We start from the raw sequence: 15442 nt of genomic DNA on the forward strand, positions 1-15442 counted from the left end.
GAAATTATTTAAACTAGACATTGTCACATTAACCTGACTGCAAAAACTATATTTTAAGCTTTGTTAATAAACTTGCAGTTTGATATTGAGAGCTCTTAAATATTGTCTTTTTGACAAATGAGAAAAAAATTATTGACGTTGAAATTCAAAAATCGTTCTAAGCGCCATGATATTAATTATAACTAATGAGATATTCACCAATACAAATTAATCAATGATTTTATTAAATTTTATTAAAAAATCGTAAAAATAATAACTAATTTTTTAAAAGTTTATTTATAAAACTCTTTGTTGGCGGGTTTAAAAAATGGTAAAATCTGCTGAAGATTGTTATTTTGCTTGCATTGGTTGTTCATATTCAATTGTGCCAATGCTAGCGAACATTTACAATACACCTATAACACTTTTATCAATTATAATAAATTAAAACAGATGTGATAGGATAACTTTTACGTTGTGTCAAAATTTGAAGAAATTACTTGATGTAAAAATGTCTTTGTTGAAGGTTGACCATTGGCCAAAGTGTCAGGAACAACAAAAACGATTTGTGTCTTGGCTTTATTTATGATTTACTAAGAATTTAGACAACATCAAGTTTTTCTGTTTGTTGTTCGGTTCATTCACAGTCCAGTTAGATAAGAAGCAAATTTTTATTTACATATTGGATTCTTTAGAACCAAGGCATACAGCAGCTCTTGACAAATACATCGCACATTCCACTTAGTTTTTCTTCTTTTACCTTCTTTCGGGTATTCGTTACATATTTCTTGCCTTGCAATTTTAATTTATTAAGGGATTGAAAGTTTTTTTTATCAAATATGGGCGATATTATTTAGAATTATTTTATTACATTATCTAATATTTCAAATTTTTGACTCTTAGATCGGTTTCTATGTTAAGTCTGTATACTATAACTTATTTTATAATTTTAAATATTTATTGTAAAAACTGTTTGGATTTTTACAAAATTGACTATTTTAAAGACCTGAAACCTTTATTTTTAAAGGCAGAATTTACGCAAACACGGAAGTCAAAAAACGGACTATTGCATATTTAAAAGGGAAATTTTTTGTTTACTCTTTTAAATTTTCTTAGAAACAATTTGGGAATTGTTTAGAAAACAAGTCACACGCCGACTGTCTTGTTTATATTGTTTACCTCGTATTGGACTTCAGCTGAGGTTTTAGGTTATATTTTTTTTATTATAGCCAACAAGAATTTTACTTCCAAATAAAAATTTAGATATTGAGAATTCCGGGCAATGAATGGATGGACGAAAAACATGTTCACTTTAAAAGAATAAATAGAGTTACACTGAGTTCAAGAATGTGATAAAGAAAGTGTTTAACAATTAATAACTCAATTTAAATATGAAAAAAAAAATAAAAATCAGTTTAACGAAAAATTATTTCGGAAAATTTGTGTTACCAAGAACGAAGAAGTAATTAAACTAGTTATATGTATCAGGTCTACTTTTATAATCGCAAACCAAATTTATCGCCGAACGTTTTGAACATCAAAATTTGAAAGCTTCAAATTGTTGGCTGGAAATTTTTTGCGGAAGACATGTCAATGCTTTCAAAAAAATTGCATAAAAAGGAAAACTGCTTAAACGTAAACATCGGATTGCAATTCCTTTTTATACAGGTTTCACTGTAGTTTAGAACATTACTTGAACAAATTTGGTACTCGAGCTTGTGAATTCGCATTGCGACAAAGGAATGCCTTGGTTTTAATAATTTCGGTTAATTTTATGTTTGTTTTTTGTTTTATTAAATAATTGGTTTGTTGTTGCTTTTATATTTTTGTTTTTATTTTTATATTATTATTTTTTCTATATCGCTGTCTCCAATGTCTACTCTTTCTGAGCTGTAGTCCAACTAATAAAATGCTATGCTAAAAACGCTTCGTTTGCCGAGTCTGACACAGCAAACCTAGAATGCTCTGGGTAAATCGCCGCCTTAAAGGGAGGAAATCTACTGATTCTACAAACATGATCTAAGGAAAATGTAGAAACGATTTGAACCCACCACAGCAACGACCGTAATTGGTATTCTTAAAAGTATACTAAACCACCCCTAGCTGATTACAGATTTTATTTAGTCGTGTGACAAAGTAAACAAGCATTTTGGAAAGTCATTAGCGACTCAAACGCTGGATGATGACAGTGAGGGCAAAGCCACGTTTGGCTCACCTCTTCTATTATAGATTTGCCAGAAGCAATACAAGTAGGAAAGTGTATTTTACATTTCGGGCACCGTGTCCTCCTAAAAGAAAAAAAAAATCAAAAATTCAAATAACCATTTTTCATTTTACCAATCAGATATGTATTCCCGACAATTGGAACATTTCACTTTATTTTGCCTAAGATCCTTTGGTTCATTTTTGATGAAGATGTCCCATGCAAGCTTCGTATATTGGCTTCTGGTTGTTTGATTCAACTATAAAAAATTTAACTTAATTTACATTTACTTTACAAGTGGATCTTACCTCTGGGAGATTTGTAAGTTTAATCAAGGCCTTAGAACAAACACCAAAGGAACGGTCCAAACAAGCTGCTAAAGCCAAGAGCGAGTATATTTCTAGAGGACTTAAGTAATGAATATAATCTTGAAGTTTGTACGCGGTGCATAAAGCATCATGTAATTTTCCACTATACAACTGTTCTTGAGCCAACATATAGTAATGATACGCTTCTGCTCCTTTCCATGCGTTTTCGTAGATCATGGGATCAGATGCCCACTCTATCAAAGATTATAAGTAAAAGAAACATACTTGAGTTTACTAACCCGAATTCGGTGTCTTCTTGTGCATTTGTAGCAGTCGCGCTGCATACACGTAATGTTTTTTCACCTTCAGCAAGTTCTTGCTCATATTTTTACTCTCTTGATCTGCCAGCTACAAAGAACTCAAGTCTCTTTGATTCATTAATTGTAAAACTACCTTATAAGCGTGTTCAGCAGCGTGCAAATAAAACTTTGCTTGTATATTCACATCAATCGCTGCAAAAAGCGAGCCCTGTTCCTCTAAATGTGTCGTGTATTTAATAAATAATTCCGAAATCTTCGTGATGTTGTATTTCTTCGCCAGGTCGATCGCCATGTCCCATTTATTGTGTAAAATGCAGAAATCTATCGCAGCGTTCACATCACGGTACTACAAGGAAGGATAAGTCTTGGGCTTTAAAAGGGCCGCTTTTACAAAGCAGATATAAATTGAGAATAGCATTATTCCTTAGATAAACCCTGGAAATGGGTTTTAACAATCAGTGGTAAAAGTGGGAATTGTATGCGTGTTTACTGTCATAATTACCATATTTCACTTCAAAAATTTTTGCAAAGTGCTTCAGACAAGAGGCAAATTCAAAAAAGCTCTATAATTTTGCATCAAAATTGGCGGCTAAAAAATAATGGGTAAAAAATAAGAGCACGACAAATATAAAGATTTTCCCGATAGAAAAACCCCGACTGATTAGTTGTTAATCAACGACAAATTTAAATGACTGAACGAGAGAGTATGAACGATGAAAAGAGGTGAATGTCAGACATTAATAATAATTTTAGCGACAAAAAAATATGTGATCGACAATTTTTCCAACTGTCGTGTAAGATATTTTCAAAATTTGTTTGTCTAATTTTGAGTTTTTTTCTATCTCCTACGTTCGGCCGTTTGCTGGTTTTATTTTGTTGCTCTGCTGTGCCTGTCGAGAATTAAAATTTATGTCGTTAAAAAATTGTTTAGTCTGCCATTTGTTGCATTCTGTCGTTGAAGTTATTAAACAACCAGGTGGAATCAATTAATTGCCTGGAGAATATCTTTATTGTCTTGATAAATATAACTTGCCGCCCGATTTTTTTATTTTACTGGGAAATAAAATTTCACGTCGTTCAATCTTTTATTTTGTCGTTCTATATAAATAGTGTCTTGCAACTAATAATTTGGTCGATTTTTCATTTGTTTCCATCGTTAATTTCATATTATACAGGGTGATTTTTTTAAAACGGCAGGCGTTGTAGAATTTTTATTTATGAACCGATTTCAAAAATTTAAAAAACAAATTAAATGGTTTTTAATTTACTATAAACTGATGATTTTAAAAATTTTCTAAATGTCTTAGTATCTTTTGGGCGATACTCAACTTTCTTATTTTAAATTGGAACCCATATATTTTTTTTCATAATTTGAAAGATATTAATTTTCTTGATTCAGAAATGTGTAAAATGTTATACTTTTACAAAAAATATTTAAAAAAAAAATATCAAAAATGAAAAAAATTAGGCAATGAAAGTTAATAAAATCTAGATGCGTGGTGTCAAATAACATAATATCGTTATTGTAATGTCAAAAAGCAGCAAATAACAGGAAAAACAAGTTTTCTTTCAACAAGATGGGGCTACACCTTACAATGCACAATGCATTTCTCGTAGGTGTCAATTGTGCAATAAAAAAAAACGGGATGGCGTTTCAACAGTATTTTAATTAAATTAGGTAGTTGTTTTTTCTGATTTGTAATTATTATTGTCTTTTGTTATTAATAATTTCAAAAAAAATGCCAATCCTTTCTGTTATTTGCTGCTTTTTGACATTACAATAACGGCATTCTTTTATTTGACACCATGCACCTAGATTTTATTAATTAATTTTTATTTATTGCTTATTTTTTTTTCAATTTTGATAATTTTTTTAAAAATATTTTTGGTTAAAAGTAGAACATATTACACATTTCTGAATCAAGAAAATTAATATCTTCCAAATTATAAAAAAAAATATATGGGTTCCAATTTAAAATAAGAAAGTTGAGTATCGCCCAAAAGATACTAAGACATTTAGAAAAATTTTAAAATCATCAGTTTATAGTAAATTAAAAACCATTTAATTTGTTTTTAAAATTTTTAAAATCGGTTCATAAATAAAAATTCTACAACGCCTGCCGTTTTAAAAAAATCACCCTGTATGTCGTGCTGAAAAATGCCACCCAAAAATAATGATTTGCATGTGAAATTTTTAATTTTTTTACAACTTTTGTTTTCTGATATAAACTTATCCAACAAATGTAATAGAGAATGTATAAAAAAACCAAAAATAACAGCAAGTTAAAAAATGAAATAAACAAAAATTATTAGAAAAATTAAGATACAAATACTCAAAGATTTCGAGGAACTTTTGTTTTCTGATATAAACTTATCCAACAAATGTAATAGAGAATGTATAAAAAAACCAAAAATAACAGCAAGTTAAAAAATGAAATAAACAAAAATTATTAGAAAAATTAAGATACAAATACTCAAAGATTTCGAGGAACTTTATTAAAGCAAATGAAGATAAACTCCAAATAGAGAATGTAAACGAATTTAAAAAAGATGGATGATCTAGTAAGTTTTGTACAAATGTGTAAAATATGTACGACTTGAAATTGCAAATTAGGAAAAAATCATATTTAAATTTAAAGAATAATAAAATAAATAAATTTAGTGAAGTGGAAGTTAGAAAACTTGTTGAATTCTAAATAATCTTGGATTGATAAATAATATCTGAAAAGTTCTAAAAAAGGAGGAAACTAAGAATATATTTATAGCCATAAATAGGTTAATATTATAAATAAACCTGAATAAAGGTATGTTAACAATATTTTTTCTATATTTTTTTATACTTTTCTTAATTTGACATAACAAAAAAATTATACGTAATATGAAGTTTTTGAGACAAAGGTGTTGTTTAGTACTTTGCTTAGATTTCAAAACTTGAAAAAAAGGCACTCAAAATTAATTTCAATTTATCGAACAGTGTAATTAATTACATCCAATTGATTCACTGAAGCTACAAAAGTCTGCTAGTACAGTCGCATCACGTGAATACGATTAGTTGTAGAACGAATTCTATTTTGAATTAATCTCAACAAATTTCCAAATGTCTTATTACTCAAACGGAACTTTCAAATTTCTTAAAAATCAATCTACAAACCGTTTAGAGCCTCGTACTTATGAAAGTTGTTCGACAATTTCCTCATCATCATCCGAATCAAATATTGGTACATCATTTATTAATATTTTGTGATTTTAATAATTGCAAACCACAACGTAAACCGTCTTTGTCCCGTTCATTTGACAAACAAAATTAAATAAAACTTGGGGAATTTTGTTTCCACTGTTACCAATTTCGCTAACCTAGACCGAAAAGTATCTTTTCCAATTTGAGACTCGTTTTTATGAGGGTGCGGCTTTGTGTAAAAGTCAAATTTCTTCACAATGCAGACCATAAATTGCGGTTGCAACTCGACCAGAACCGCACCGGACACAAAACTTGCATTTGGTGCCAAAGCTATTCGTGACACTAAACCCTGAATATTTTCTTCTTTTTTTTTAATAATTAATTTAATTTTACTAGGTGGTGTTAGGATTTATTTTATTTGCTAAATTTTAAATAGAAATCAGAAAAAAAAATTAATAAATGTCAGCAGTTCCTGGTTTGAAATCTCTCGGTCTACCTAGGAAATAATTTATGGCAGGGTTCTTTACAACCTTGAAACCACTGATAACACAGCTCAACAAAAAAAAATTTTTTTTGTTGCCATGAATATCTCTGCGGATTTCTATGTTTTCAAGGCCATAGTTTTCGATTGTATTCTTAAAGGTACTGAATTGACTCTGGTTTTTATGATTTTAGCGTATTTTATATTTTTAATAATTCAGACTTTGAGTCGGCTCTTCAGAACACGAATTATAATTATAGTGTTAATTATCATGTTAAAATTCACTTTTGTGACCAACACGTGACCAACAAAAGTTGGAATGCTTCAAGATTTTCAGTAAATAAGGGCATAAAAAATATAAAAGACGCGCTTATAAAATGCGTTTCATTAAAGTTTAACTTAAGTTTCATAATTTTTTTTTTCAACATCTATGTACATTAATTATCCATTCAAACGAAACAATTTGTAATAATTTCAAAAAAAAAAGATATTTGAGAATATATGTACTTGCTATTTCTTTCCCAATTTTACAGATTTTTAGTAAAATATAAAAATCAAGATTGAAAAAAAAATTAGAGCCAATTTTCCAAAACCATTCATAGTTTCGTGAATTGTTGGCAAAGAAGTATTCGAAACCACTCTTACATCAAGGGCAACAAAATCACTGTTGACCAGTGTAATGGTTGCGGTAATCGTTATTGCAGGGCCATAATAACGAGTCTCAACTTGGAAAAGTATACTTGTAAAATTGGTCACCATTTATACCAGGAATAATCGGCGGTATAAAATTATGCCTAGGATAACTACCCCGAGCTTATACAGGGTTTATACCTGATTTGTAAAAGCGGCCCTAAAAGTGTTGATTTTACCTTGCAATAAGCTTGAACAGCCTCCGCAGTCACTGCATTGGCGGCAAACATATCACCGATTTTCTTTAACAAGGGATCGCCCTCTGGTAAAATCTGTATGAACGATTCTAGTTTCTTGTAGTCCTCAAGATGGTAGTAACACTCTAGCATTTCTTCAGTGCTTCCCGCGAGCTCATAGTATTCAACCGCTGTTGCCCTGTACCACAAATCAGTAAAAAATCGCAGATTAATCAAACTGTTGGACTCACCAATTGTTAAAATGGATGAAATAATCTGCAGTCGAGTTATACGCAGTTTTTAGCAAATAATCCGGGGCTGACGCCCCGTTCTTCAGAATTTGGATGACTCTAAACCAGTCGCCTAATATTTGTCGCAGATTCAAAGCAAGATCACTAAAAATTTTTTTTTTAGAGATGTTACAAAAGCGACAAACGAACCTTCTATCAGCTTCCATGTAAATCTTCTCTGCCTCGTCAAAGTTCTTCAAGTAAGTTGCAACCCGCGCCTTTCGGATTGCTTCAGAGTTGATTTCCTTCAGTTTTTTAACAAATAAGACTTTTGAGTAGTCGCGAGAACGTACGAATGCAGATTCGGCCATCGGTAAGTTCATTTCTTTCAAAGCTGCTTCAGCTAGCAAACGCCACAAGCGTGGGTGAGGGTTCTCTTCTATGAACTGGGAGGCTTCATTAATACCGACTTTTTCAAGAAGTTGGCGCGTATCGCGTAAACTCTTCACTTCGAGCTTTATTAGGTGTTCTTTACTGTTGGGGCGGTCGGGGGATTCCATGATTTCGTCGAGGAGCACCGCCTGGATCTCGAGGTCCTAAAATGAACGGTAGGATTGTGATTGAGTTGTTTAAAGTTATTACATTGAAACTGCAGATGTAACCCGAGCATGACACGGGCTCTTCTGGGTATATTCCTTTGAAGATGTACATTCGTGTTTTTTCCATGATTGCCAACAATTGTGGGTTGTCGGACGCCCAACACATTGCCCAAACATCTTTCCTCTCTAGCTTGTTGCCGTCAGTTGAAGTGGAAGGCCGTCCAACGGCTTCAGAGATGTCCAAAACTACCATCACACCAGCGACGTCAATCACAGACAAGCGGCTATATATAAGATCGACAGCTAAGAAGACATTTTTCACATTTCTTAAACTTACGTTGAGTTGCAATTTATGGCAAGTTTATGGGGTCTGCTTGCAATTTTATATTTATTTGTTAGGACAACGTGAGGCAAGGCGTAGTATTGTAGTAATCCAGACTCGCGACCGATGATAAGACACTTTTCAGTGCACGCTATACAACAAGCAGGATCTAAAGAATTATGGGTGCTCACTGGAATCTTATCGAGATGCTCCAAGTCTTGGATTACTTCAACTGCGCCTGTAGGGTTGTCGTCGATATGAAAGGTTTTACACTTGGCGCGGTTTCCTAGGAAAAATTAAGTAAAAAACTATTTTATTCTAATTTTACTACTACCTGTAATCGTTGATGACTTGGGCGTCTTATATTGCCACACGATGAAATTGTTTTTCGACGTGACAATTACATGAGTGGAGTTCATAGTAACTGCAATGGGCTCTATGTCGACGTATTTCCCTACAAGACACATAAATAAGAATGAAAAATTAACGCTCGCTACTAGAAATAATAATTTTTTTTCATAAATGTTACATATGAGGTTTAGTTTAGATACCTGAGTGATCCTATATGAAAATTTTGAAAAAAAATGTTTGTCTTCTATTTTTTCTATACAGGGTCCGGCAACACTTGTGTCCACCCCCAAAATCGTCTTTAATTTTAAAGACAAAATTTTGAAAATTTGCATACGCTCACAGTTGACGATGCTCTAGAAGCTAACAAAAAATTGTTTTTTTATCACGGTTTGTTTAGCGTCGCGACGCATAAAAAGTATAATTTTTAGCGATTTTTGAGTTTTTGCGGAAATATTCGCGAATTCAATTTTTTCCAACATAACTGTGATACAAATATCTGAGTTTTGATTTTAAATCTAATGCAAATTGTGTTTAAAATTTGCGAAAAAAACGCTGTTTTATCAAGTTAGTTTTCAAAATTCTGACAGCGCAGCGGCAAACAACGTTTACACCAAAATTTCACAAGTCACTTCATTCAGTCTTATAAAGGTTAATTTTGATTAACACGGGCATGTTGCACTTTATGGACACCAGAATTAATTAACATTAATTAACATCGACAAAGCGACAATTTCACCAAGTAAGACTTTTGTTACAATCTAAAGCGAGCCAAAAGATAGATGTCATTTGTGACACAAGATGTTGACAGATGGGTGTAAACGTAGTCCGTAATGAAATTGGAAACTAACTTGATAAAACAGCATTTTTTTCTCAAATTTTGAAGACAATTTGCATTGAATCTAAAATTACAACTGAGATATTTTTAACACATTTATATTGAAAATAAATTAAATTAGGGGTTGATATCACAAACCCTCACAATTAACGAAAAATTACATTTTTTGCGACGACAAAACTATCAGTGATAAAAACAATTTTTTGCGTCAGCTTCTAGAGCTTTGTCAACTGCTTTTCAATTTCTAATTCGAATAAAATATTTATCTGGTAACTAGTCGTACTGTTCAATCCCTCTCAAAAATGGTAAAAAAATTTTAATACATGATTGGGAGTGTCCGGCTTCTTTTTTCTACTACCTCCAGCCTTAAAGGTTTATTTGGAAAAATTAGAGAATGACTCACTCACTTACTCATTCATCAAATCGGTGATCATAGTACCTCTTTTCAACACCTTATGGTTCTAAGTGTAATAAATTTAAACTTTTGCGACGCATAAAGTTTTATAAAAAATGCTACGATTTACATTAGACAATTGAACATCTTTTTGATCGACCATAGTTGATTTTTGCTTTATTTTTATGTCCAAATCTTACCCATGTATGTCAATTTCTAGGTTTCCAAGTATGTTATATAGTCATCCCATCTCCCCTATGAAAAATATTATCCCCTTTATAGTTAAGAATAAAATTGTTTGCATTGGTAAAGCAATATGCGGAAATTCGACAAAAAAAATGCGCAAACATACTTCTGTAAACTTAGCGAATCCGCCCAATGTCCTATACAGAGTGATTTTTAAAAAACGGCAGGCGTTGTAGAATTGTTATTTATCAATCGATTTTAAAAATTAAAAAAAAAATTAAATGGTTTTTAATTTACTATAAACTGATGATTTCAGAATTCTTCTAAATGCCTTAGTATCTTTTAGGCGATATTCAACTTTCTTATTTTAAATTGGCACCCATATTTTTTTTGCATAATTTGGAAGATATTAATTTTCAGGATTTAGAAATGTATAATATGTTTTACTTTTACAAAAAAATATTTAAAAAAAATACAGGTTGTCCCAGAACTCGCGCTCCAGAGAAAAGGGCTTATGAAGGCAACAATTCTGAACCAAAATTTCGAAACTATATTTTTTTAACTCAAAAAATAACCGAGATAAGACAAAAAAACTGTAGCCAATCCTGAAGCTGAACAGAATTTGAAAATTGGTAACTATGGACACATACTATCATCCATTGGTCAGATGAATATTAGACTCTCGCTGCCTAGGAAATTGGGATGGCCTTTTACTCCACTTCTCGAATAAGCTTTCGGGATTGGTTATTAACTTTTTATCAGTTCTTGAATACTATTAAACTTACTCAATTTTTGTTTTAAAATTTACCATCTGTATTGCTGTCGGCACCCTCCCTTGCTGTATGGGGTGCGAGTTCTGGGACACCTGTATATCAAAATTGAAAAAAAATAGGCAATAAAAGTTAATAAAATCTAAATGCATGGTGTCAATTGTGCAATGAAAAAAACGGGATGGCGTTTCAACAGTATTTTAATTAAATTAGGTAGATGTTTTTTCTGATTTGTAATTATTATTGTCTTTTGTTATCAATAATTTCAAAAAAAATGCCAATCCTTTCTGTTATTTGCTGCTTTTGACATTATAATAACGGTATTGTGTTATTTGACACCATGCACCTTTTTTTAAATATTTTTTGTAAAAGTAGAACATACCACACATTACTGAATCAAGAAAATTAATATCTTCCAAATTATGAAAAAAAATATATGGGTGCCAATTTAAAATAAGAAAGTTGAATATCGCCCAAAAGATTCTAAAACATTTAGAAAAATTATAAAATCATCAGTTTATAGTAAATTAAAAACCATTTGTTCTGTTTTTTAAATTTTTGAAATCGGTTCATAAATAAAAATTCTACAACGCCTGCCAATTTTTTAAAAATCACCTGTATATAGGACAGCATAATTTACGACCTATTACACTGGTCAACAGTGATTTTGTTGCCCTTGATGTAAGAGTGGTTTCGAATACTTCTATGCCAACAATTCACGAAACTATGAATGGTTTTGGAAAATTGGCTCTGATTTTTTTTCATACTTGATTTTTATATTTTACTAAAAGTCTGTAAAATTGAGAAAGAAATAGCAAGTATATTCTCAAATATTTTTTTTTTTTGGAAATTATTACAAATTGTTTCGTTTGAATGGTTAATTAATGTCCATAGAAGTTGAAAAAGAAAAAAAATTATAAAACTTATGTTAAACTTTAATGAAACGCATTTTATAAGCGCGTTTTTTATATTTTTTATGCCCTTATTTACTGAAAATCTTGAAGCATTCCAACTTTTGTTGGTCACGTGGCGTGCATAAAAGCGAATTTTAACATGATAATGAACAGTTTATTCGTGTTCTGAAGAGCCGACTCAAAGTCTAAATTATTAAAAATATAAAATACGCCAAAATCATCAAAACCAGAGCCAATTCAGTACTTTCAAGAATTAGTCAATTAGAACAAGTCAAATTACATATTCAGTTTTTAATTTTACAGCAAAAAAATTAAATACAGTGAAGTGACAAATGCACTGAAAACCGAGGTTTTTCAATTTTTTTTGCTAAAAACTAAAACAACCATTTGCTTGAAAAAAAATGTTAATGGAAAGTCAAAAGGCAGTAGTTTATGGTAAAAATTAAAACATACAGAAAAAAACAATTCTAATGTACTTTAAAAAAATTGTAAACTGGCTGCTGTCCTATATATAGGACACTGGGCGGTAATGGGTGTCAAATTTTTTTTTTCAATTCCAAACCAATCGTAATTTTATCAAAATAGGATTTACAGTATCTTGTCTATCAAAAAGTTTAAATCCCCGCCCTTGGTAAAGAGTCTTACCATCCACAGCTGTTCCTAAAGTGTTGCACAGTATCAATCCGTAATGTCCCGGTGCATCATCAGCTTCCGATCTTGTGACCAAGACGCAATGGTCACCACAACCATCCAGAGCCAATAAAATTGGTACGTAAACAACATGGCACTGGAATTAGTGGTAATAAATACTTTACAAAACGAATTTTACAAACCTGATTATTGCCAATGTCCCAAAAAGCCACACATATTCCGGGTCTCTGTGGGCGGCAACACGTAAAAACAACCGTTTTTTTGAAATAACACCATTTGTAATCCGGGCGAATGTTGGCGAAATAAACGAACGAGTCTACAGCGAGAGCAACCCTTAAGGATCCACCCTCCCAAACGCAACAAGAGATTGAGTTCCCGGGTACTTTGAGTGTTCGTAAATGCTGGAAAAATTACTCAGTTTTTTGGAGTTTTTGTGCGATGTTACCTCGCCGAAAGGATTGTAAAATTGGACCAAGTTCACTTCTTTGTCTTCGTTGATTTGTCGACCTGCCACGGCTAGGAGGGAGCCGTTATGATTCCAACTGCAGTGCACTGCGATCATTCTTGTATCCAAGATGACAGGACCTACAGAAATCGTTACAGAGAGAAGAAAAAGAATAAAACTCACTTATATCGCTTTCGTTTCGCATGATCTGAGCACGCCCGTTTTCATAGCAAATCGCTAGATTGGGGCAAAGGGCATGCATGTGCCCATTTTGACCATTGTACCAATGTAGACCCACGACTGGGATTAGTTCTATATTGATTTCATTACAGAAAACTTCAATCTGCATCTGGAATAAACGAGAATTAATTATAACGTATTGTGGGTAAATGGAAGAAAATACTATAAAATTTCCTTGGTTATCATACAAGTGGACTTGACCGTTTTTTAAACTGAATAAGAGGAGTTTGCCGTCTGGTGACCATTGAACTCCTGATAAGTAAACGTTCTTCAGCTCTTTGCCCCAAATCCTGTTTCCATCAACGGAGCCGACGATAACAGCGCCGTCTTCGTAAATTATGCAAATTTTTAACCCATCAGCGCTCCAGGCCATGCCCACGACGGTGGATTTTTTTCTGTTGTTGATCATTTCTTCATACCACGCGCCCTAGGGATAAAATTTTTCTACAGGAGAAATATTTCTAGTCTTTTTACCTTATACATCATCCAAACTATTATAACACCATTTTGATCACTCGTCGTGAGTTTTTTATGTGCCTCATTCCATACCAACACCTGGATACTCTCAGTGTGACCCTCTAAGGTCTGATTCATCGACAAATTACTTGACGCCGCCAAACCCCTTGTTTTTGCCCCAGTATCATTTTCATTCCCTGCAAATTACAATTAGAAATCATTATTTTCGTCTTATTTCACAAACCTGCGTCGAGTTTTAAAACTTTAAGCAAACCATCTTCGCCGCCAACAGCTATGTAACCATCTTCTTTATTCCAAGCGATTGCGTTGATTTTAGTGTTGTTAGGAATCGCAATCTGCAAGAAAAACTTAACAAAGCCTCTCAACAGTCAGTCACTCACTTTTTTACTCAGATAAATGAACATTTTTGGTGAAACTCAACGACTCAACGACTTCTTGAAGATGTTTGTTGTTGTGTTACTATGGTAACTTTGTGATGCTGACAGTACGCTGACAGCAGGTGGTAGTGACCTTGACCCGCGTGTAGGGTAAATTGTTAGTTGCCTACCTTGTTTACATAAATTAAAAACAAATCTAGTCGACTGTTGTTGACGTATGTCTTGATTACTATCATTTACTAACATTTGTCAACTTTTTGAGTCTCAGCCGACTAGATCGAAAAATGAATACATGAGTCCATATTCTTCTGAATACAAAAATGCAAGCCTTTTGTTTTTATTTTTGATTTTTTTTTAATATATCTTATATTCTCTACCGATTCTAAATATCTTAAATTTAAAAAATAGTTATTTGTGTACCAAGGCCAAAAAGTGTTTCTTTTTTGGCCGAGCCTTTTTTTAACGGCCGAGGCGAGGGCAAAATGGCACTTTTCGGCCGTGATACACGCAAGATTTTTTAGGCGACATCATTAAATTTACAAGTTAATTAATTTTTATTTATGTTTTATTGATTTAATCATTTATAACAACTGAATATTTGTAAATTTTTATGAATCCTTCAGAAAAGTGCATATTTTCACTATTTACATTTGCTGTTTCGGCATGTGTAGCTTCACAATTTATATGAATCAGGTTTGATGTGCTTTTTGATGTTGTTGCAGCAGCATTGCTAGACATGTTCATTTTCAATAATTCAACACGTCTTTGTTGCACTTTACAGCAGTTTGTCGATTTGATTTCACACAGATAATTATAAAATTGGGGGTAATGTCGGTATCTTGATGTAATATGCAAAACTAGGGATAGATGGCGCCACCATAGATCGACCAAAAATGTTTGCGGCCAGAAAAGACTTTCTTTTAGGCCGCTTTTGAGGCCTAAAAATTCAACTTTCAGTTTAAGTCGCCTAAAATAGTTATTTGTGTACCAAGGCCAAAAAGTGTGTCTTTTTTGGCCGAGGCCAGAAAGAAGGCGAGGGCAAAATGGCACTTTTTGGCCGTGTTACACACAAGATTTTTTGGGCGACATCATTAAATTTACAAGTTAATTAATTTTAATTTATGATTTATTGATTTAATCATTTATAACAACTGAATAATTGTAAGTATTTATGAATCCAAAAAAGTTCATATTTTCTTTATTTACGTTTGCAGTTTCGGCATGTGTAACTTTACAATTTGTTTTATTAATTAATTAATAACAATTAATTTTATGATGTTGCAGCAGCACTGCTAACCACGTTCATTTTCAAAAAT

The 15442-nt window shown here is 32.2% G+C and overlaps 1 protein-coding gene across 2 annotated transcripts; it reads right to left on the minus strand.

Moving 5' to 3' along the window:
• Nucleotides 1–2079: 2079 nt before the first annotated feature.
• On the minus strand, nucleotides 2080–14255 carry Oseg4 (intraflagellar transport protein Oseg4). 2 transcript variants are annotated; one of them, XM_088047176.1, is made up of 20 exons: nucleotides 14130–14255; nucleotides 13973–14084; nucleotides 13747–13925; nucleotides 13436–13699; nucleotides 13216–13381; nucleotides 13033–13172; nucleotides 12770–12988; nucleotides 12582–12723; nucleotides 11061–11117; nucleotides 8821–8940; nucleotides 8502–8772; nucleotides 8208–8448; nucleotides 7776–8161; nucleotides 7587–7730; nucleotides 7339–7534; nucleotides 2944–3156; nucleotides 2790–2898; nucleotides 2491–2744; nucleotides 2317–2441; nucleotides 2080–2267 (listed from the first exon to the last, which is right to left on the minus strand). In XM_088047176.1, exons 1-20 carry the CDS (start codon nucleotides 14151–14153, stop codon nucleotides 2096–2098), a joined length of 3534 nt encoding a protein of 1177 aa, XP_087903302.1. In that variant the 5' UTR covers nucleotides 14154–14255; the 3' UTR covers nucleotides 2080–2095. The 2 variants fall into 2 exon arrangements, with proteins under 2 accessions (XP_087903302.1, XP_087903303.1); XM_088047177.1 differs by lacking the exon at nucleotides 11061–11117.
• Nucleotides 14256–15442: the final 1187 nt, after the last annotated feature.

This window comes from Gnatocerus cornutus, chromosome 10 (assembly GCF_029298725.1).
Source record: "Gnatocerus cornutus isolate USDA-ARS CGAHR chromosome 10, icGnaCorn1.1, whole genome shotgun sequence".
NCBI lineage: Eukaryota > Metazoa > Arthropoda > Insecta > Coleoptera > Tenebrionidae > Gnatocerus > Gnatocerus cornutus.

What these genes read in the sequence shown, in the direction of transcription:
- Oseg4 (XM_088047176.1), bottom strand. Translation starts at nt 14,153, where the DNA reads ATGTTCATTTATCTGAGTAAAAAA. An exon ending in GGGACATTGGCAATAATCAG is followed by an intron (nt 12,724 to 12,769) that starts GTTTGTAAAATT and finishes CACTAATTCCAG; the next exon opens with TGCCATGTTGTTTACGTACC. An exon ending in CTGCTGAACACGCTTATAAG is followed by an intron (nt 2,899 to 2,943) that starts GTAGTTTTACAA and finishes AGTTCTTTGTAG; the next exon opens with CTGGCAGATCAAGAGAGTAA.